At 41.1% G+C, this 22,827-nt stretch overlaps 1 protein-coding gene across 1 annotated transcript; it reads right to left on the reverse strand.

Moving 5' to 3' along the window:
- Window positions 1–978: 978 nt before the first annotated feature.
- RGR (retinal G protein coupled receptor) lies at window positions 979–17,276 on the reverse strand. The gene is made up of 7 exons (XM_010213771.2): window positions 16,790–17,276; window positions 13,393–13,549; window positions 11,261–11,382; window positions 3,440–3,593; window positions 3,134–3,251; window positions 2,044–2,157; window positions 979–1,123 (listed from the first exon to the last, which is right to left on the reverse strand). The coding sequence occupies exons 1-7, from the start codon at window positions 16,866–16,868 to the stop codon at window positions 980–982; spliced, it is 888 nt and encodes a 295-aa protein (XP_010212073.1). The 5' UTR covers window positions 16,869–17,276; the 3' UTR covers window position 979.
- Window positions 17,277–22,827: the final 5,551 nt, after the last annotated feature.

The following is a 22,827-nucleotide window of genomic DNA, read 5'->3' on the forward strand; positions in this document are numbered from 1 at the left end:
AGACTATGTGAGCAACATGATCAAATATAAAAGCTTAAAACAGACATTTCTTAAAGTTTAAATATGTATTAATTCCCATCACAATAAAGGAAGTCTTTTTTTTTATTGCTCAGACCCTTCTTTATTTGCAGCTGTGTCAGTGACCGCTTTTACCTGTATAGAGCATAAGGGAATTTAATGGCAAATGTGAAGGTAATTTTTATTTTTACAACACTTCCTGAACAGAGTTTGATCTGTACCTCCCTTTAGTTTTTGCCTAGTGTTTGATTAAGAATATGAATGCTTTAATGATGCACTGTGAGCTTTTGGATTGTCCTGGTGAGTAGCAGCTGCAAAATGGGATACAGCTTATGTGTGACTAAGCTGAATGTTGCATAGTAACTCAATTGAATAGCAGCCAAGCTAGTATTCCTTATTTATGTCCACTGAAATGTTTTGATAGAATTAGGAAGGCAGATTCATCCTGAAAAATTGGAAACTCCCATTTTGGGTGCATTGAGGATGCATTGCTCGGATGACCAAGCTATTTATACAGACATGTGTTGTAATTCTGGATGCTCCTTTAATCTTTTAGTAATCCAGACATTACCATATGGACAAACCACGCAAGGATTAATTTGGGTTGGCCTTGCTGGATAAACAAATTCCCTACTTCAGTTAATTTGCTGAGCTTTTGTGTTAGTCTAAAGAAAAAAGCACACACACAAACGTAAAACAACACAGGCTTTGTAGCACACAGTTTATTTGCAGCAACATATAAAATGAGACTGACAACAACCAACGCTGGCTTAAGGCAGCTTGTTTGACAAGCAGCTCGTGATGGTTTGAGCAGTTACCTGTGGGCTTCCTTTCACTGCTTGTAGGCAATGCCTAACCTTTCCAATGTGGAACCGCCTTTGTGTGTACATATCACAATGCACATGGTTTCTTCTATTGCTCTGCTTTCATTGATGTACCTGCATTAATTTGGCTTAACGGGTTATTTAGTTTTGTTATCAACCTCTGCTTTCTCAATCTTCTGTCCTGTGAGGAACTGCCATATTCCTCCTCGGTAGTTCTCGTTCCCCAGGGCATACACAAAGGCATCCACGGTTGGCACACTCTTGGCAATAATAGCAGGAATCTGTTGTGAGACACAAGAGTTGTTAGCAGGAAGCCATCCGGAGGAGCCAGGGGTCATAGCCTGGGGACATAGCTCAGCCTAGGTTCAACTTCCCTTTACTCAGCAAAATGCTTCTCTTCTGGCAGTAACTTGCTACCCCCAAAGAGGTGAGACTTAGGAGTGATTTGGTCAGTGAATGGCATTTACCCAGGATAGGGGAGTCTGCAGGAGAGAAGTCGATTGACTTGAGCTCAAACCGAGATGTTTTCATTGAGATTGGATGCAGGTGCATGCTTATGAGATGCAAATGGTGTGCCATAGCCACCTTTTGGTGGGTGAGGGGACTAATATTTATGTGGGTATTGATGCATTTAGTGACCTGAAACTGGGCTATTTTTGAGGACTGAATAGAACTTGAAGGGTTCAGTATGATGTTACTGAGTCCCAGTCAGTCTCATAACCAAGACTTAAAAAAAAAAAGAGGGTTGGGATGGAAGAGCATAATCTTTAGAGAAACTTTATCAATTGCAACTTCCAGGGAGAAAAATATTAGAAAAAGGGATGAAACAAACTGTTTGAGGTTGAAAATTTTGAGTCAGCACTTGAATTGCAGGAGCTTTTTGTGTCCTTCCCAGACTGAAGCAGATGAGGCTATGGATTTCTAATAAACTGATGAAGAACATCACCACCACCGTGCGTGCACACACACACATATCAAACTGATTTTCTGATTTTCTGTTTGTTAAAAGCACTTACTAATGTCTATGGTATTACTATGCTTATCTGCCTTGCCTTAAAAGGGGTAGGTAAATTATATGCCTTGAGGAACCAGTCTGCTTGTTCTCTATGCCTCTCCTTTCAAGCTCCTGGTGGGTCATGGTTACCGCGATGCAGTGAGGACAGTGTCGCTTTTTGGATTCCCTTGGGCGACCTTGACCTACCATTCGGTATTTTGGTGAAATGAACATCACGTTTTCAACCGCTGCGTAGAAGCATAGAAGGCAATAGGGACCCCAGCAAATGACCAGTGTCTTCAGTGGTAAACCAGTATTAAACTGAAAAACAGGAGCAACAATTTTTTCTATTTCATAACTGCACATTGCAATAAGCAGGTAGGACAGATACTGTGAGATTATATTCCTTGTTTAGCAGGAAAGGGCTGGCCAGAAGAATATGCTGTACTGCGCCTGCTTTGATGTTAATAGAGCTGTAGGAATGTATTTCCCAATTGTTTATGCCCTTTCCTCTTCTCTGAAGGCTTCCTATGCAGTAAACCAGGAAGCTGTTCCCACTGAGCTGGCATGAGGAGCAAGGTGACAAAGCAGCTTATGCCATAGAGTGCCTGCTAGACGAAGCAGCGTGGTCATTAATAGCCATTGAGATGGGAGGACAATAAGGTAAAAACAGATTGAAAAGGAATAATATTTTGTGGACTTCATAGAGGGTCTGCAAATACTAATTAAGAGGGAGATGATATTTTGTGCCTACACATTTTCTGCATTACAGCTTGTCTGCGTAACTACAGAATATCCTATAATAGACAAAGAAAAAAGCAAGCTATTGTACAAACTCTCTGGAAGTAGAAGATTTGTAATAATGTGTTGATGAAGTATGTAGAAGACTTGTGTGTGTTCCAGACAGGTACAAATTAGCCTGCCTGACTATCTCTTTGCCACTATAACATTCTCCTCAAGAATTAACTGCCTTTCTAAAGTTAAGGGGTCTGGCTGTGCCAGCCAGCCAAGTGCAGCAGCTACAGCCTGTATGTAGAATTAGGAAGGCAGATTCATGCTTATATGGCACATAAGGAAATGAGTTATGTCATCACCAAACTGCATTCTTGCAGATCTGCTATACCAGAACAAATCCTTTGTTTTTACCTCACAAAGCTTTCTGAATTTCCTCAGCAGAGTGCAGGTGTGCCACACTTCAAAGAGACTGGGAAAAGGGATGGGGATTTCTGTGGGCTTTTGCTCAGGTGCAAGCCTGTGTTTGGAAGGACAGTAGCAGGGGTTGGAGAAGTTTTCTTACCTTATACTGGCCAGTTTTCTTGAACTTCTGATGTATGGATTGATAGGCTGTCAGAATGATGAAGCCTGGGATCATGAAATTGAAAATGGACAAAGCGAAAAGGAATGTGACGTAGTTCCTGGAAAGGGTGAGCAAAAAGAACGGACTGTAATTCCTGTACAGTGCACCTGTGTAGATTTAGGGCTAACTTATAGTTTTAGAATGGCTGAAACGAGTCCTGTCCATGTGTTTCAGACGCAGCGCGTTCTGAAGGTTGGCTAAGCTGTGCTCGGTGGAAAGCTGCCGTGCCGCCCCCGCAGCCCTCACCTGTCTCCTTTGCTGTAGTCCAGCGTGCAGCAGGTGCGCAGGGGCTCATAGTCATATTCACCCCAGCCCAGCAAGGGCATCACAGACCAAAATGCAGCGAAGAGCCACGCAAACACCATCATCGAGATTGCTGTGCTCCACTGCAGCTTGCTTCCTGCAAAAGGAGAAAGTTGGTGTGCCCGAAAGACACCTAGTGCAGCTTAGCATGGGGGTGTTGTCGTCCTGCTGAATGCTGCCAAAGCCTAGGTGCAAAAGCAGCCTCTAGGTCTAGGTATGAAACGAGCAGTTTCTGTGGTTTAGAGCTTGAAGCTGACCTGGGTTCAGTGGAATCAATCTCACATAAAACTTGAGGGAAAAATTGTAGACATCTTTGTCTAAAATGGAGGAAGCAGCAAATTATACTTCACTTTTATGTGCTTTACTAGCACAAATGTTATAGTACTGGTAGGCTTTGTACTGTACTGGAGATGCAGCCGAAGCTGGTGTTACAAACATATTCTTGTGTTTTGGGGACTTGAATGAGGCCAAAAAAAAGGCAAAAAGAACAGGCAAAGAGATGAAAAGCCACAGTATTTAAAGAACAAGAGCTTTGCTCTACAGTGCGAGTGTGATCTGGAATGTGACTTTGCGCATACTTCCAGCCACTGCCTGCTCCGCTGTGGAGCATGCGTTCATCTCCTGTATCCTCCTCTGGAAGTGTGTATTTGTACATATATGTGTGTATAAATATATACATATATCTGAACACACAGAGATCCTATTTTAAAAATGCATCTGGTCAAATTATTTTGCCCTGAGTATCATAGTTTAGCCTGGAAGGCTCCTTTAGGATATAAGAATCTCAGCATTAGTATTTTTTAATATAATTTTATAATAGAAATGATCACTTGTGCCCTTCTCATCCATTTTCATCAAATACACTTGGAATAGGTTAATGAATGAAATGAAGCCCTGAAAAGCTTGGAAGGTACATGAAGTATTTCTTAGCAGAGTGGACAGGCAGCTCTCTGCGCTGAAGCGGGACATGGTGTTAGCTGTGCAGACTGCATGAAGAAGGCCTGGCTAATTCTGTTACTGAGGCTAACGTTCGTCACCACCCTTGTGCTGAGCAGCCCGTGTCACCAGCTGCACCCGCAAGGAGCGCGGTGCCTTTGCCCACTGCTGCTTTCTAATCAAATCTCCTCTTAGAGAGAAATGATGATGTAATTTTGTCTGAGGCTGGGAAGCAATCATGTCCTCTGCCCTTGACAGGAGCATCAGAATGGGAGGCCTGAAATATTAGGTCCAATTCTGACTGTTCCTTGTGAGTTGAGGGATTGGAGTTGGCTGACAGCGAGACAGATCAGTTTGAAAAACTGATGTTTTGTGCACGTGTTCAAAAATTAGTTTTAAGAAAGAGTACTGCATACATTGCAATCTGAGCACCAAGGAAAAAGCTAAATGCTTTCTGTTAAATATTGTATGTTTTATTATGGTGGCTTCTGAATATCTGATGATGTTTTTAGTAATTTAAGTCATAACTGCTATTTATGAACAACAATTAATAATAGTCTTTTGTATGATTCCTATATAGAAGATATACTTAGGTTGCCAAGGCTCAAATTATGGCTTGTAATACTGACGTAATACAGCTGCAGAATGACCTCCCTGGCAATAACTCATTTAAGGGGTGAGAACATGGTACCAAACTTAAGAACTTGTGGTTATTCTTCATCTCCCAGTCCAAGTAAGTTATATAGCAAGAAACCCTGTATATTTATGTCTCCTTTCAGACTATATAAGTTTATGGCCAAATAAGAGCATTAGTGTTGGTATGTATCCCAAATTCCCATTTTCATTTGTGTTCTACATAATAGTTCTTGCAGCTTGGCTTTACACAACCGTAACTTGAAAATCAGCCAGGACAAAGCATATTACACAAGCTGTCAGGATTTTGTGTGTTACATATTCTAGCAACTTTTTAAAGGCATTATCAAAAGCAGCTACAATGAAACCAGAACTGGAATTTTTTTCTTTTAAACCAGCCTCGTGACAAAAGCAGCTTTGTTGCTTTGTGGATAGGATTTTGTAAGTGGTCTAAGCCCTCCTGATAGTCTGGAAAAAAATGAGCCAAGTCCTTTTTTTGTTTTGTTTTGAGTCTGAGAGGTTGTTGGGTTGCATAAAATAGATAACAAGTATCTACTGTGGTATTTTGTGGCAAAAGCCTTACTTTCCTTCCATTCTTTTATGTCATGGAATTTTGCAGTATCACAAAGGTCTCAAAGCACAGTTTCACAAGGCACAGTGGTGTGTTCAGCACTGGGAAAGCTTTGAGATACTTTGGTACTAGATTAGTGCTAATAATTGGTTCTGGGGCTTCTTACTGCAGCAAGAAGCATTGCAGCGTCAGCAGGCAGGTTATCTGCGGATCCAACACAAACCCTCTGCCCGTTCTCGGGACAGCCCCTGCCGTAGCGGCAACGCGTGCCGCCCTGCTCGCTCGCTGCCTGCGGCACCCGCTAAAGCTCATCTTGCTGATGTCGGTGAGATCTGCTGCCTTTTGGCCTTCCGGAAAACATTTCTTGACAAATCAGAAATAGTAAGAGAGAGCTTAAAAAAAAAAAAAAAGTGCAGATGTTAAACCCAACAAGCTCAGTATCATTTCAGTTTTCTGGAGAACGTTTTGTTGAGAACCCTGATAAAATACTTTAGGTACAAGAATGTTGAAAGACTCATGCTCAGATTATGTGGCAAAAACATCCCCCTCCAAGAGGGCAAGGCAGCGCCAGGACAAGCAGGGAATGGTTTTTTGCATGCAAAGTAGATCGCTACTTTACTCTAAATGCCTTTTCTGACCAGATAAAATTTATCACAGTAGTCATGTTAATTTTAGTTAATGTGAATATATGAAGTTCTGCATATGCTTAAGGATATAATTCTTAATTAGGGCCCTCTGCTGGTGATCTGACTGCTGGCCCTATTAAGTCTAATCACTTCTGGGCTCTGGCTTTCTCTCCTTGAAAATCAAAAGGAAAGTTTCTCTTTTCTCACACAGTCAAATACTAATACTGGGTGTATTAAACACCTCTGTAATACTACTTTGTAATGGAAAGAGGTCACATAAACAAAAACCTTAATCCTTTTGATTCTGCTAGACAGTTTTTAGTGACATAGTCATATACTATTTTTCCATCTGTAGTCTTTGAAGACTTATTTGAATTTAGCCTGTTTTTTGAAGACTTGCAGATTGGCCCACCATTAAACTGTCTTTCACGGGAAGAGCAAAAAAAAACCCCTCTGATGCAGTGGCTACCTTTCAACTACATTTCAGACTGATGCTGACAAAAGATCAATAGGATTTTGGAGATCTAAGATGCAGAAGAAATCCTTTCTTTTCATTCTTGTGAGTAGTTCAACTTTCATAGCCAAAACTTTCCAGAAGGTTCTAGCTTGTGCCAGGTGTTATGCACTGCAAATATCACTTTAAATTGGCTGGTTCTGGTAAAGGCAGAAATACTTGAAGCAGTCTTATAAGGGGAAATATTAGTCATAAGTAAAATAGCTGTTGGTACCTGCTTCACCTGCAGTGCTAAAAGCAGTGGTCATGGGTTCTCACAAGTGTGTGTGTTTATATATATATGTAATATATATAAATTATATAATATAAATAAATATTTATCTATATGACTAGGAAAGCTGCATAATGGCTTCTGTGTGAAGGCTGTTAAAAGCAGCCCTTTAAAATACCCACAAAAAGAGATTTTTTTATTATTATTCCATGAATTTTTTGCTGTGGTTCTCCACAATCATAAAGCTTCTTGGCAATTACCTCCTGCTTCAGTGGAAATGCAAGACCTTAATAAACATTGGCATATCTGCAGGGAGGCACCAATACAAGTGCAAGGCAGACAGGGCCGCTGCACGCAGGGTGATGGGATGCACAGGCTTAGTCCTAATTTGACAGAGCTGACAGCTGCAACTGGAGCAAATGGTGGTTTTCTGTCAGTGAATATTGATAAAACAACGTAGATTTCTCTGAATGGTAAGGATTATGTAAAACTCACCGCAGTTCTACTTCTTGGAATTGACTACTCATACAAAATCCCTGCTGATTTTGTTCATCTGTCCTGTCCTCGTACTGAGGAGTACTGACACAAATCACTTCAGATTTGCCATTCCCTCCTAATCCTTAAATGCAGGTATAAAAGCTCCTAATTTTTTCTTTCCCTTTTAAACTGCAACTGCATGTATCTTGGTTAAGAAAGGAAACAGCTGACGTGGCTCTTTCCCCACAGCCAGTGCGTGCACTCCAGGCTGCCCCTCGGCCAGAACCAGCCACTCGATGGATCCAAGTGACTTGAGCAAGGGCATCTCCTTCCTCTGGAGCTGCTTGCTCCTAGGCGGCTCCTCACATTTCCCTGCTTTTTTTCCTTCTATTACTTCTAGTAAATCACTATGGGATTTTGTAGCTGTTTTCTCCTTGCTCTAAAAGCAGGATCTTGTGGCCTTTTGGAAAAAAACAATGTCCTCAGCAGTCGGACAGTCCTGTGTTCGGGCTGTCTTGTATAGGGTAGATGCTGCTGTGCTCAGTCTGAGCATTTCAGTGTGAGGTGACCAGCATGATGTTGCTTCAGGTTTTTCGCCAATCTTTCTTTACTTGTGGCGTTTTGAAGTAAAGCTTCTTAGTATGTTTTGTCTATCTATGTAATGTTTTAACCTCATATATGTTTTACGTCAAAGACACATTGAGGGGATGAAAAGAGAATTGTCCTGCAGTCTTGACTGGGACTAACAAAGGTAGAGGGAAGAGAATAAAATATCTTAAAACTCTAGCTTCTATCATGTGTGACAGTCATATGTATGTATATATATATATATTTTAATATATGTGAGTCAGTAGCAGCCTTTTTTCTGATGAGTGACTTTTCTTGTTACCAATATACTTCAGGCTAGTGCTCGTTCACTAAGGGTGGTGTTGACTTCCAAATTCAAGAATTTGGCCAAATTTCAGATGCTTCTGTGTGTATTACTCGTTGTTAGTATCTGTAATGGTTGAAAAGGTCATTTTCCCACCCCCCCCTCTATTTTTTTTTCCTAATTATCATAGCAATTCCTCTAATTCTTATCAGCTTCGAAAGTATGATAGTCAAATGCTGGTTAAGGAGTGTCGCACCAAAAACTTTCTCAGAAACTATTAGAACATAATGAAAATATTATGGAAGATGATGCAATTGAGTCCGGGAAGAGTATAGGTTCCAGGAATGAAGATATCTCTGTCTATAGGGAAGGGAATTTCATACCTTCTGTATAGACACGCAGCTCTCACTCTTGTCAACAGGAGTTTAATGTATGGATTGAGAACACCCTGTAGCCTGCAGGCTTGGTGTATCAGCTCTATGAAATACCACTTATTCTTCATTGCTATCAGCATGTGGAGGATGAGATGAGGAATTCTGTGGTCTTTCTGCAATAACCACGGAGCTTAAGCTTTTAAAACCTTCTGTTCTTGTTTTACTTTTTGTTTGAAATGCTTGGTAATGGCAGTACTGTTTGGTTGTCACCAAGTAAAAATTTGTTCAAAATAAAAAATTCTGTGCCCTTACAGCCCATCTGCCCATGACTTTAATGTAATAATTCTTGACTGGAGAAGTACATGACACAAACATTAAAGTCAATGTTGCAGAGAGCAAAATGTATTGCCAAAGATATGCCTATTCTCAGGCTTGCAAAACAAGCATGTTCCTCTGCTGTCTGTAAACATACTTTAGTGCCCAAGAGGGGTTGATGTGGCTGCTGCTTACAGGCTGCTTTGTTTGGAGTCCTTGTCTGGACATGAAAAAAAAGCACTTTCTTGCCTGAGCTGATTTCTTGATAAAATGTTCAGAACAAAATGTTGGCAGTCTTCTACGCTTGATGAGATTATCAGACTGAACATGTTCTCTGTGTGCTCTGGGTGCGATTTACCCCTTGCTGCTTTAATCACACGAAGCCAAGCCTAAAAGGCTGTGTGTGTGAATGCTGAGGAAGGATGGAATCAAAACACTGCAGCTCAGCAGTTTCTTCCCCAGCTGAGTTTTATGATTTTTCTTAGAGAGTATCGTGTAAAGTGGTTTGAGCATTTTGTACTTTAGCACAAGAAAAGGAAGGCTACTTTAATCTGTCAACATCTATCAGAGAGAAAAAATAATTTGGGGAGTGGTGCTGTCTCACAAGGTTTCCAGGTCCCTGGAAAGGGCCTGGCTGGCTGGCCTAGCAGGAAACAGGAAAGATGCAGATCCTTATGGGAACATGGACTTTGACAGCCTCTAACTGGGAGATCTCCAGCATGACTGCCGAAAGTGGCCATATAGTTCAGATTATGGTGTGTCCACTTACTGCCTGAGATTTCCTGCTAGGAAGTGAGGTAAAACAAGTTCGTGTTTCTTGTTTTGCCTCTTTCTCTATTCCTAATGAGGACCATGAGTGGCCCAGATGATGTGGTTGCCACTTGGTACTTTCCTAAAAACTTTTGAATATATTGGCCATTTTGAATTAAACTTGAAAGGGAAGTGGGGGCTTGCAGGTATGAAATAGCTGTGTTTACAGTGAGGCTGGGGCAGAAAAAGGGTTTGGGGAGAGGTGAGACATGAATGAACTCACTCTTCAATGCATTCAGGCAGTATGGACCTATCTAATTAGATACAAGAGGCTTCATCCCTGTGCATGAAATTTAGAAAGGCAGGTTTTGCCAGTACTTACAGGACTACTAGCTTGTTTTATGACTACTACTAGCACCTCATTTTGCACTTCCTGACTTCCCCTGTAATGGGATACAGTGTTTTTTTTCCCATCCTCTCCAGCTACAGCACTGGTTGGTGTGCAGTTTGGGTCTGCAAATAACAGCTTCAGGATAGCTCTGTCCCAGCAAACACTGAATCCAGCTCAGAAGACTAATCTGATGGAAGTTTCTACTTGCATCGAGTCATTGTACAAATCCAGTGCTGCCAAAGTCTGGGACATAGTGGCAAAAGACAATACATATCTATCTCTACCAACCCATATACCATCACATTCCTATAAATCCTTATTTTTTTACCTGATTCAAAAATCCATTTTCAGAAGGCCATAAAAAAGGGCAATTTGTTTTCCCTGGTTTATCTCCTTCTCTTTCAAACACTAAATTTTCATTAAATCCAGCTAGGGTGTCAGAGCTACTTAAAATCAATTGTGAGAAAAACCAAAGCCTGCCTTCCCAAAGAGAATGAAGATACCATCTTCCTCTATCAGGGCTTGAAGAGAGCTCCACTGCTGCTCTTGCCTCTACCACAGAACCTCTTCCTTGCTTTGGAGCAACTGAACTAACCCCCAGTCCGCAAAGGGAGCTTGGGGTGTAACTCAGCCCCAAAACTGCTTGGCTCCCATCCAGCTGCACTGTCCGTAGAGGCACACGCTGCTCCCATGGAGGATTTATCTGGAATCTGTAAACTGCATGGGCAGGAAGATCTAGTTGGTATGAGGCAGGGTGTTTAATGGAAGCCTGGGACCATAGGTTTTTCTTTAATGTCAGGTATTGGATGTTGTTTGAGACACTGATTGCCTATGTGGACGGCAGAAGCGTGGCAAGGGGATTGGGACGTGGAGGGAGAATAGGAAACATTCTGAGGGAGGCTGATTGTGCTCCCGGCACCGGAAGGGGTCCCTTGAAGAGGCAGTGTATTTCACAAACTAGAGACGCAACAGGTACAGGCAGAGGGATGAGATATGCAGGTAAGAAGCATGCGTCTGCAGGGATTCTTGGAAATCTGAACTTGCTGCCCATTAGCAGGATCGGGGCAAGGCCAAGAGGTAAGCGATGGCACTTACTCGTGCAGTAGTGGTGATACCGGTCCCAGGCAACTGCGGCGCTGGAGCCGATGCTGGCCAGTGCTGTCAGGAAGCCCTGGAAGCCGTGGATTTGGCAGCCGTCGGAGCCATAAGGCCAGTACCTGTCAATGGTGGAGCAGTACATCAACAAGGTGTTAGAAGTGGGTGAAGATTCATTTGGAGAGCTGTTAATGGAGGGGTGGAAAAATGATAGTCTGTGCATATGCTTTGCTAATCTGAGAAACATTTCCTTTGTGACAGATGTTATTGTGGTCACTGTCAGGTATTTGGCAGTATTTAGCTTGCTAAGGTGTCTGATATGGTAAAACAGCTCTATTTTTGCTGAGAGAAGGAAACAATCCTGTACTTATCTGCTTGGGAAGGCTGTCTGTTTACATTGAAATCTATATTTGTTCCAGGTACCTATACCGTCAAAGTTTTTACCTGCCGATTTGTCAACCTGTGAAAGTAGCAAATATATAATAAGCTTTTGCATAGTCAGGGGAGCGTAGGTCTTTGTGCACGATGGGCAAGAGTACAGAAGCTCCCAGTAAATCAAAATTGCTTCAAATAGCAAAACTGATGCCTCCAAATGCATTTGCAGACTAAGAATGTAAAGAAACATGAGATCTCATACAGGAGGCATGTGCTGACGTGCACATTCAGTATCGTGGTCACCCACGGTAAAGTGTTTTGGCCTTTTCATTCTCTTTGCCTTTATCTAATGTGACTCTGCTTGTAAACTGTTGCTGACTGTCTTTGAAATGGAAGTCTTCATTAATCTCCTTTTTTATGCATTTATACCAGTGTCATACGTCACGAGATTGTCTCTGGAAGTCCCATTGGACAGAAGGCAGCCAGTTCCTGGGAGGCTGTGTAACTTCGGCTCCCATTTAAAAGAAAAGGGCCTGCAGGGATTCCTCATTTTGGAGTCCATTTCTATTGTGGTACCATTGGAGTCCACCAAATCAATCACATGAATGGCCACAATATTGCAGATATCCAACAATTTGCAGCTATTTATGTTAGCAGCTAGTGGCAGGAAGGAGAGACATGACCTTTTGGGTAGGTATATGAAGTCTTTTCATGGTCTCACAGACTTTCTGTATTGCTACTGCCCCTGAGGCTCCCACTCATGAACTAGGATCTTACTGCAGCGTATTAGGATACAAAATAGAAAGTGGTAGTTCAAGATTCTCAACAATTATTACTGCACTTCCTTTGCAGTTATGGTGCTGATACACTGTGAAGCTAAACTGTAATCTTTGAAAGATTAGAGTTGAGGTCATTTTTGATGTAGTGACCTTAACTTCTTAGCAGCACTTCAGAAAAGACATCTTTATTGACTTCAGCAAGACATGAGTCTCCTGAAAGCAGCAGTAGTAAAGCAATTCTTGAATAGGGCCTCATTGCAGCTGACTATTGACTTGTTAATTTGCTAAAATGTTTTTATATCCATTAAGAGAGAAGCAAATTGTCACTTTCCAAGTTGAAATGTTTCTCTCTGTTCTGGTAAGGGTATTCTCAAGGTTTAAAAATATGCTACTTAGGTAGAATTATTCATCAGCTGTCTTAAAGAGCATGTCTTTTTGGAATGGTTTGCTTTTGAGTTGTGTGGCAATTATGCACTTAAATGCTTTGTATTGTTTCTGTCCTCTCCTTAAATGACTGAAATCTGGGAAAATGTGGAGAATTAAATGTGTCATCACTGTTGTGAATCTCCCGAAAACCGTAGGTCTGCATTTCATTTTCTACAAATTTCTGAAATAAATTCTCTAATGGAAGAGTTCACAAACAACAGGAAGGCTCCCAAATAACTTCAGGGTCAGTCTTGGAGGTTTAGTTGAATGCAAGTACATGGTTATTATTCAACTAACTTTACTGTATTCCCTGGTGAAACTGTGGTTAAATATTTCCTATAATTAATCTTCTAGACAATGGTAGTAAAGTTTACTTTTTTAATCTCCCTGATAGAATTGCATTTTTAGAGCTTTATTTTGCTTTTTAATTTTGAAAGAATGAGAAAGCTGGTTAGAGTCAGTGCTAAAGAGTCAATTAATTTTGACCTTTTAAGGCTTTACTTGTTCATTTTATGTGGTTCTTCTGAGCATCCTTTAGGAAAAAAGATATACCTTAAGAAGCTGGAAAAGGCAGCAACGAACGCGTTGATGCAAATCCCACAGTCAGCCAGTGCAATGCTGAAAACCAGCAGATTACTGGGTGTTCGGAGTTCTTTGATTTTTCGGAAGGAAATAATTGTCAAGCCATTCAGACAGAACCCAAGCAGGGCTGAAAAACAGAATTGTTCGACATGAATTAACTGGAAATGGGAAATATCTATAATAGCTCTGCTGTTTTCTTTAATGAATTAGCAATAATTACCATGGAAACTTAAAGTTACTGTGTAGTGGTTACCATCTGCACCCGAGTAGCTAAAAGGCTTTCAGGAGAAAAGTCCTGGGTGGCAGCTGAAGCCAAAGCTTTTAGCTGCACCAGAGCTTAGGGATGTTGCCACACATGCTGAACAGAAATGGCTTAATTTTATTTTTAATTCAGTATTTTACTCAACAGAAACCAGTTTTTCAGGTTCCATTGAAGGAGCCACAAGTTGGAGGTTTGAGAGGGGCCAGCAACCAGCAGGCACTGCCAGCATACATCTCTTGTGCCTGGTCTTTGGCAGGGAAACGGGCCGTATTTGCAGCCAGTTGTCCCACGCTGCTTGTGTGTCAGCAGAGGAGCTCCTCGGCGCGTTTCAGCCAGCCGCCTCCCTTCGGGCTGCTGCCTAAGGCTGACCTAGACAGCGCTTGAATCACAGCAGCCCAATCTTATTACTGCTCATCGTCAATAGACTATACATGGAAAGGAATAATCTAATTATAAAAGCAGGCACTGATAGATTTTTATAAAGTCAGTTAATGTTAGTTTAGAGGGGAGCATTCAAATAACCCCCACATGGAGCTGTGCTACCCTTATTCTTCACAGGGCTAAACTCGAGCTTTCTCCTTTAATGTTCTTTTCTAGATGACCTGAATTATTTTAGCTCTGATGAGGCTCTGACTCAACATCACCTCTCTAAATCTAACTTAGATGAGAGGCAGTGCAGCTTCTTCATTGTGTTCTTCTTGGAAATGGAAATTATGTAGCAGAGAAGAAAATCCATATTCCCTAATTCTGTAAAATAGCATAGTTACTTATGGTCATTGTCTTAATTCTGCAGTTACATAAGATGGATGATTTTGTATAGTAAGAAATCCTGCTCCCACCTTAATTGCATTAATGGCTGATGGCATAACCATAGTAACAGCTGATGTGCTCCTTTCATTACACAACAAATAACAAAATGTTTCCAGGAGAAGTATTTGGAGCCATTTGAGATGTGCTCTTCTTGTTTCTTCCGTGCCAGCTTAACTCCCATCTGTTCCTGCTGGCTCCCAAATCCAGTCAAGCCCTCTGGGAGAGTGACCATATATAGAGCAGAGCTGAAGCACTATTACTATATCAACTCTTTTTTTTCTGGCTTTTCACTGCTTTTGAAAGGTTGAGTAAAGGCCAGCATGAGTGTGTATATGGACAAATTATTAAAGAGAGAAAGCTTTACGCTTCCATTTCTAAAACAGCAAATATGTCCCCCTATTGAAGTGCATGCTAAAAGGTTTTCTTCCTCCCTAGCGTGTTCTTGAAAGCTGTGCTTACAAACTGCAGCAAAAACAAAGGGGTCATTGCCTTTGTCTTAGAGTCTCTGAGAAGGTGAATTGATCTTTAATTATTTAGTTTGATCTTCTCTCTAGTCAGATAACAGAGACAATGTATTACTGTCAAACACCAAGTATGTTGTGGGTAAAACCCTACAGAAAATACTGTACAATCATACTGTTAGCTTTGTTTAATAAAACATAAATAGGTTAGACCTTATGTAGTTTTAGGTGAAGGTCTGTTATCAGTAGGTAATGTGTTTCGGTATCAATTACTGAATCCTTTTGTCTTTTCACAGCTTGAACAACCTACTGTGTATATTTGTGTGCAAAGGTTTCCTCATGGACTTCTGCAACTATACCCTGCAGGCTGCTGGACAGGAATTTGTCTTAACAGTTGCAGCAAAAAACTCTGCTGTTGCCTCAGTATCTGCTATGGTAAAGGCAAGAGTGACAAACTTGCATCTAAGACATCAAAGAAGTAGAGACTGGACTTCAGGATTAAGGTATCTCTAAACATTCACATGTCCACCTGGCAAATTTAACAGTAATGTAAGGGTGTTAAGTATCTATGCAGTAAATATAGAAAAACAAGTTGAAATAACATTAGCCAACTCAAGTTTCTATAAAAGCTAATGCCTAAAACAGCTCTGAGATTTGGAAAATTCAGCTGAAAAGTTTATAAAATGTGTTTTATGCATCCTTGTCATCTCTAAGCAGGTATTAAGCTAGGTTGGGAAAAACAAACCCTGAAAAGACAAGAGCAAGGAATGTGTGTTTTGTTTAGCAGTAGTTAGAAGGCAGATAAACCCGGTGAGTGGGACTGAAGCGTGAGTGAAAAGTAAGGTTTGTTATTGCCCAGCCAGAGCAAAAAGCAGCTGGCCTGTGCCCATGTACTCAGGGCTGGTACTCGGTACCGTGTTTCTGTGGTAGTCCCGGCTGGCCCAGGTGGAGTCACCTGCAAGGAGAGGGCTCCTTTTCCCTCATGCTCAGGGAAGCCCTGGTGAGCTAACAGGCATCGTTTCCATCCAGACAGCGCTTCTGGCTTCTCTTCTGCCGTGAAGCCCTGTGACACCAACGTCCCCGCCTGAGTGCTGGAGCGCAGGGATGGAGCCCCAGACCATGAAGGGGACCAGAAGGGAGGCCAGGGCCTGACCCTGAGGTGTTCGTGGCTACAGGCATATCCTTTGCAAGCTGTCAGGTGGATACAATGCACAATTGTGTTACAGTGTCACAATGAAGTGGCATGTGCATTAAACAGCCCATACTGCTTAAATTAATTTTGTCTCCTACTTGTAATTTCGCTGCTTAGCACTCTGAAAGCTTTCAAATCTCATCCAAGCATATTTCTGTTCCCTACCGTTACCAAGCAGCCATTAATTACAACTCTACCAAAGCAATCTACGTGTATGCTAACAGTTAACAGGCTATTTTGGACCTATCATCTTTGATTATAAGGTAGCCATCACAGCCAACAAAATAAGCAGCCACATATTAAGGGATCATCAGATAATGCAGCATCCTTCCTCTGAAGAAAATAAAACTGCATTTAGAAGTTGATAACAGAATCTTACTTGCTAAAAAACTTAAGTAGCAAGCATTGCCCCTTCACCATGCAGCACTGTGTGCAGAGCAGGTCTTTGTTGCGAGCGACTTTCAGGCCACCCTGTTTTACTCGACAGAAGTACTGCTGATGTGGCCATAGCAGCTGCACCATGTCTGGGTCACTGTCCCAGACACTGCTATTTTCTCCAGTTTTCTTTGCTTCTCAACACCTCCCCCTGAATAATAAGGGGAAAAGAATCCTCTTTCTGCTGAAGTCCCGCACGGAACTTACCTTCTACCAGCAAGGCAGTGCCAATGGCAAACACCTCTAATTCAGTGAAGCCTTCAGGGAGAGGGTATGAAGTGACCATACTTGCAATCAAAATGCCCAAAAAACCTCCACCTCTGCAGCCTGTTATAGCCTTGGGGCTGCCTTTTTCCTGGATTCCCTTTCTTCTACTAGTCCAAGGCAGCTTCCTTCTTAAAGGACCAGCTCACGTGCAAACACATGCTTGCTATTATATAAAAGCTTTGGGGTTTTTACTCCTACCACTCCAATCCCTGTGAGAATGTCATTAATGATAGGACTAGCATCAACCCGCACTCCCCCTTCTGCAAATCGTATTTCAGACAGCAGCAAAATGAAAGCATTCATTGCAATTACAACAAGTTCTTTGTAGAGATAAGATTAAGAACTCTGTCCAGTTAATTCTGCAACACTGAAAAAGAAGCTTTTGGAATGAAGGAAACACATGTAATATGTAACTGGGGAGTGACCTGAAAAAACAGAGGCCCTCACTGATTTGATAATTAGGGGAAACTAAGAATTTCTACAGCGTACAAGTTTTCTCCTTTCTCATTTTTTAGAAGCTGGCCAGTGTCTTTTTATGGCAATAACTGTATGATGTATATATTCTGTATAATAAATAGCACCACTCTTTAGTAACTTGGACTTAATTTAAGATGCACATTAGCAGAGCTTGACCAAAGGCAAGCCTGCGCTAGTGACTGATTTTGGACACCAGAGGGACATGTGTGAGTAGCCTGTTGGCGAGTGCTCGAGGGACTCGCTCCCCTGCTGTCCTCTGCAGGCCCGGGCTGCGGGCAGGGGGCGGCCCTGGGCACCTGCCCCGAGCAAACCCACGGGGTCCCAGTGTCACCACGCACCTCTGGCCTGCCCTGGCAGGCGCACTGCTCTTTGCTTCCTTTGTGGTGCTGTTGACCGATTAAAGCTCTGGGAATTTGAACATTTGAATCCTGCAGAATAGAAGCTGATGGCTTTCAGAGCCTGAGTGAAACAAAGGGTGCTATTTAGCTATGAAACTGTTTTTCATGTCACTTTTAATTCTTGTCCGTGAAAAGGGATACAGTCGTACTTCTCAATTTTGTCTACCTTTAGAGTAGCAATAACTAGAATGCCAATACTTTTGTACATGGTTAAATAGATATAACTGCATATATCCAATACCATATCCAATACAGGATATAGCTTTTTTTTTCCTTTGTATGGTATTTCACTGTACTTTCTAAGTTCATTTTCTTTTTCTCCCCTTCTCCCTGTTTATTGTACAGTAAAGACTACTGTTCTGTAAACCTTCCCATCGTACTAACCAATAAGAAGATACAGTAGTATCTTGCTAGCAGGATAGTTCCTATTTCCTCAACTTCATCCTGAGAATCCTGTGCAATGAATCATAGAATGCTTAAGGTTGGAAGGGACCTCTAGGGATCATCCAGTCCAACTCCCCTGCACACGCAGGGTCACCTAGAGCACGTGGCACAGGACTGCGTCCAAGCGGGTTTGGAAGATCTCCAGAGAAGGAGACTCCACAACCTCTCTGGGCAGCCTGTTCCAGTGCTCTGTCACCCTCACTGTGAAGAAATTTTTCCTTAAGTTCCTGTGGAACTTTTGGTGTTTCAGTTTGTGGCCATTACCTCTAGTTCTGTCAGTGGCCACCAATGAAAAGAGGCCAGCACCGTCCTTCTCAAACAAAGAGGGAGTTGAAGCATAAGGAATATTGACTTCCCCCAGTGAAGTGTTCTCGCCCCAGGTCTGCGTGGTCACACTGCTGTGCCTCTTGGTTGAGTCACCTTGCTGTCTTGTGTTAGTAAGTGAGGCTGCTTATACTCAACCTACAGCCATCATCCTTTGGGTAACTGCTGTGATGGATATGCTCTTGGACTTGGAAGTGGGATTCAGGAAGGCATGGTATTTGTTGGGCTACCCAGGTGTTTGGTTTAAGCAAAGCAAAATTACATTACGCTGTATAAATCTGTCTTTGTCTCGCCTTTCACTCACTCGTGTATCTCGATCAAGAAGGTGATAGCCCTGACTCATAATAGGCCCAATGAGTCATCCAAGCCTGTGTTTTTAATAGTGATCCATTGTGTTTTCTTGCAAAAAGTTAGTACTAGATCTTGTGAATGTCTTACAAATCTTTAGTGTAGTGCTTTTGAGAATATATGATTTACTGTGATGCTTATCAATGTAAAGTTAGACAGTTATTGTAGATCGGAGATAGAGGCCACAGATATGTGTGAACTGCCCTCATGAGCACTGTTGGGCACTTACCGTTGCCTGCCAATCTCACTCACCATCTCTCCCAAGGAAACACCCAAGTGCATGACGCTGCTGGTACCTTCTTTAGCTCATGTTAAATAAAGCTCACTGCACACTTTGCTCATCCCTAAATGTTTTTTTTTTTTTTTAAAAAAAGTGGTCTACAAATGCAATTCTTTTAGTTTAACGGGCATAATTTAGAATATTGTGGATTTTTTGGCTATTTCTCCTTTAAGAGTCTTAAATAATTATCATATCTAAAACTTATTTATATATCAGTGCTGAGTAAAATAATGCAAATCAGTTATAGGCAACCTTTCATTTGCTTATTCAGCCTCTGATTCAGGTGCAATTTATATCAGTAGAATAGTTAAGCATCAGGCTCCCAGTATCTACTTCTGGTGATGTGTTAAGGTGACTGGTAGAGTTCATTGGTGTGGTATGTGGTGATGTATGTTCTAACACAGCTGCTATATTCAGTTGGATATAAAGGGTTTTCTGCAGCAAAGAGGATGTGTAAATGTGGAATAAATTAATGAGTTTGAAGGAATCTAATAATGATATTAATTTATTTTTCCACTTGGTAAAACAAAGCTGTATTACTTTGTTTGCTTTCCCTGTGAGAAACAACATTATGTTAGGTATTCATGTGAAGTCAGTGAAACCATGTGAAGGATAACGGATTTACCAAAGGTATTTAACGTCCTAATTTAGGAAACCTCTTAGTGATGGTTTTTACTTTATGCAATTTTTTCAATAGCTATTTGTGGTTTCAAAATTCAGGAGGAAAGGTTCTTTGCTTGATCTGATGTTACCTTACAACCTGGCATTTTGCACTCTCTATGATCTCCTCACTGCATCAATAAAACATCCATTTCAATTTACGCTCTCACTTAAGGATGCTTCCCTGGTTACTAATCTGTTTCAAAGAACATGTAGGAAACAGATCTGATGCGTTGTTGCCAGATTCCCCCATGGATCTCATAAGACAGAATGGATTTGGTGAGAACAGATTAATCTTTGTGAAATATGCATTGGTACAAGCACAGTAAAAAAGGTGCAGTACAGAGATAACAGAATACTCATACCTTTCTGAATTTTATCCAAGCAATCAATGCAGATTGCTGATGTGCTTTTTTATATTCACAGCAAGAACTTTGCTAAATCGATGTGGTGTTATTCCTCTGTCTTATTAATCCTTTCTTCTGATGCAGGTTTACCCAAATTGTTTTTGACTTTCTATATATAAAAATGTCTTTAAATGACAAATGGCAGCATTTCAGCAGAGGCAGCCTGGCAATACAGACACACAGGGCTTGAGTTCAATATCATGTAGGTGAGTGGTAACCTTGGATTTCATTGGAAATCCTTCTTATGAGGGAATGGAAACAGGAAGGTACGCTGTCTGGAGACCTGTGCTGGTCTTAAACCTGGTTTAAGTTGCTTAAGCCTGTTTTGAATTGGTAGCAGTAATTGGGAGTTTTTCTTTAGACAGTGAATAGGGCTGCTTTCAAAGGAGACTTTACTTATATAGAGAGAGAGCTCACAACAGCTGGAATCTGAACAAGACCTCACTCAAATCTCTGTTCCTGTCTGAGTTCCTTCCTGAAAGCCTTAATCGCGTCTTCGTTTCCTGATACATTTCATGCAGACTGCAGAACTAGAACTACTTCCAAATACCGTCCTCGGAGCATCAGCTTTACTAATGTTTCTTTTGGCTTGAGTGGGACTGTAGGAACCACTTTGCTCTAGTAAAGATTCTGCAGAGTAAATGGAGTTTCTCTGAGGATGTCTCTGTGCTGGTGTAATCTTTCTGCCTTTCCCAGGCTGCAGCCAGCATTGGGCAAGGAAAGTTAGTACCGAGAGGAAGGTCCAAACCATCGTATGCTTGCCTCCTCACCTCAGGTTTCTTTCTATTATTTTGTTAAGGAAAAGTCATCACAATTAGGCCGGTTATATATCTTAGAGGCTTTAACAAATGAGTAGTAAGGGTGGAAAAATGACCCATAAAAAGATGTTGCTTTTTACAGCAAAGTTTTTAGAGCCCAAGTTGGGAATTGTATCTCACTATGGGAATCTTACCCAGTTCTGTAGAACTGTTCTGGTGTTGAGGGGCTACCTGAGACATGTCCTCTACTCTGATATTGCCCTGGAAGACTCCCCTCTCTTTTATCTTATAACTGTGCTAAGCAGTCAAATGATAATACTTGAAAAAAAAATCTATATATATAATCAAGGATTAGTCAAAGAATTATTACAGTAGTGTAATTACACAGGCACTATTATGACCCCACCACATGCATATATATGCATGCATTGCATCACTGAAGATAATAGACTGAGAAGAATGTATTGTTCTGAGAAAAATAACATAAAAAAATAAAATATACCAGAGCAAAAACATTCCTTTTCCCTTTCCTCCTACCTTTCCCCCTTCTTTTGTTTTCTTCTTCATTTTTTTTCTATTTTTCTTGGTCTCTGTGTGTAAGACTTAGTTGCAGGTTTCAAGAGATTTATTTGAACTGCCACAAGCCTGTGTATTTATGAAATCTCAAGGCTGAAGGTAGGTAAGGTATAAAAGGAAAGCAGAAGATTATCAGAGTGGGTAGAGGGTTGCTGGGTAAAATATATTATGCTCCATCTACATCCAAAAGCCGGATAAACTGTGCAGAAAGTTTAATTCTTTTTGCATGCCTGAGGAAGCAAAATAAAACAAGCACTGTTCCCTAAGCAGAGGTGACTCTGCAGGGCTTAGGGTAATGCTATTAAAGTCCAAATCAGAAAAGGCTGTTGCAGTCAGCGAACTGTTGCACGAGCCTCTCTGTCGAGCAGCAGAGGGTGCTAAGCCCAAATTCAGCTGCTTTTGTTAAATTGCAGGACCCTTAGTGGATTTTAGGGAATGAAGGCACAAGCAAGAGATGAGGGGCCAGGAATATAAACCCAATTTTTTTAACACATTTTATTTTTCTTACATGTATCAGCCAGATATGATTATGGTATGTCCTGTAGCCAAAGCAGGCTAATGTGGAGTGGTAAGTGGTTGTGGCACTTCAAAGAACTCCAATTCTTTCTGTGAGAGATGTCACTAAGCATTGCATTTATACTGTTCTAACGGTGGGTTTTGGTAACAGTATAGGTGTCTGCATATGCACATGTAAATAATTCTCTGCTCCTAGCCACTTTTTTGGTTTTGCTCTTTCAGAGACTTGTAAAATAAACTTTAGATACTGTTCTGATCAGAAATCAGTCAACAACTGATGGTCAATAGAGCATATATTTTCTTCTGGATAAAATAACTTAAAAGAAGATATATTCATTATATCTAATATATATATGAAAAAATATGCAGATGTACAACAAGGAAATTACACATCTGATTTATTTATACTATTTATATTTATTTATTTTATATTATTTATATGTAATGTCATCTTGATCGTACTCTGAGAGCTATGGATGTTGGTCTTCCATAAAGACCAACCATATGCCCACACCGTACTAGAGCTTCTGGGCATTACCAGTGTAAGTGTGAAACAGTAAGCACTTCATGAGGTACACATTGCAGAATGCAAAGTCCTATTAAAATAGAAGTATAATGATGTTAAAAATTTACCGCGGTCCTTTTTCTTTCATCCTTTTCTTTCTCCCTTACTCTCAGGCTATAATGGTAAAGCAGAAAGGTAATAGGTGGTTGTCACATGTGAGAGATGCTTGTTTAGAGTTTGATAGATCTTTCCATGTGGTTAACAAAAATAATCAGAAACATCATG

This window comes from Tinamus guttatus, unplaced genomic scaffold (assembly GCF_059628265.1).
Source record: "Tinamus guttatus ecotype Peru unplaced genomic scaffold, ASM5962826v1 Tinamus_guttatus_pri_ptg000246l, whole genome shotgun sequence".
Taxonomy (NCBI): domain Eukaryota; kingdom Metazoa; phylum Chordata; class Aves; order Tinamiformes; family Tinamidae; genus Tinamus; species Tinamus guttatus.

Coding starts and splice junctions, on each gene's coding strand:
- RGR (XM_010213771.2), bottom strand. CDS start 16,868: ATGGTCACTTCATACCCTCTCCCTGAAGGCTTCACTGAATTAGAGGTG. Junction 2,158..3,133: donor AGAAAACTGGCCAGTATAAG/GTAAGAAAACTT, acceptor CCTGTTTTTCAG/TTTAATACTGGTTTACCACT. Junction 1,124..2,043: donor TTTCACCAAAATACCGAATG/GTAGGTCAAGGT, acceptor GTCTCACAACAG/ATTCCTGCTATTATTGCCAA.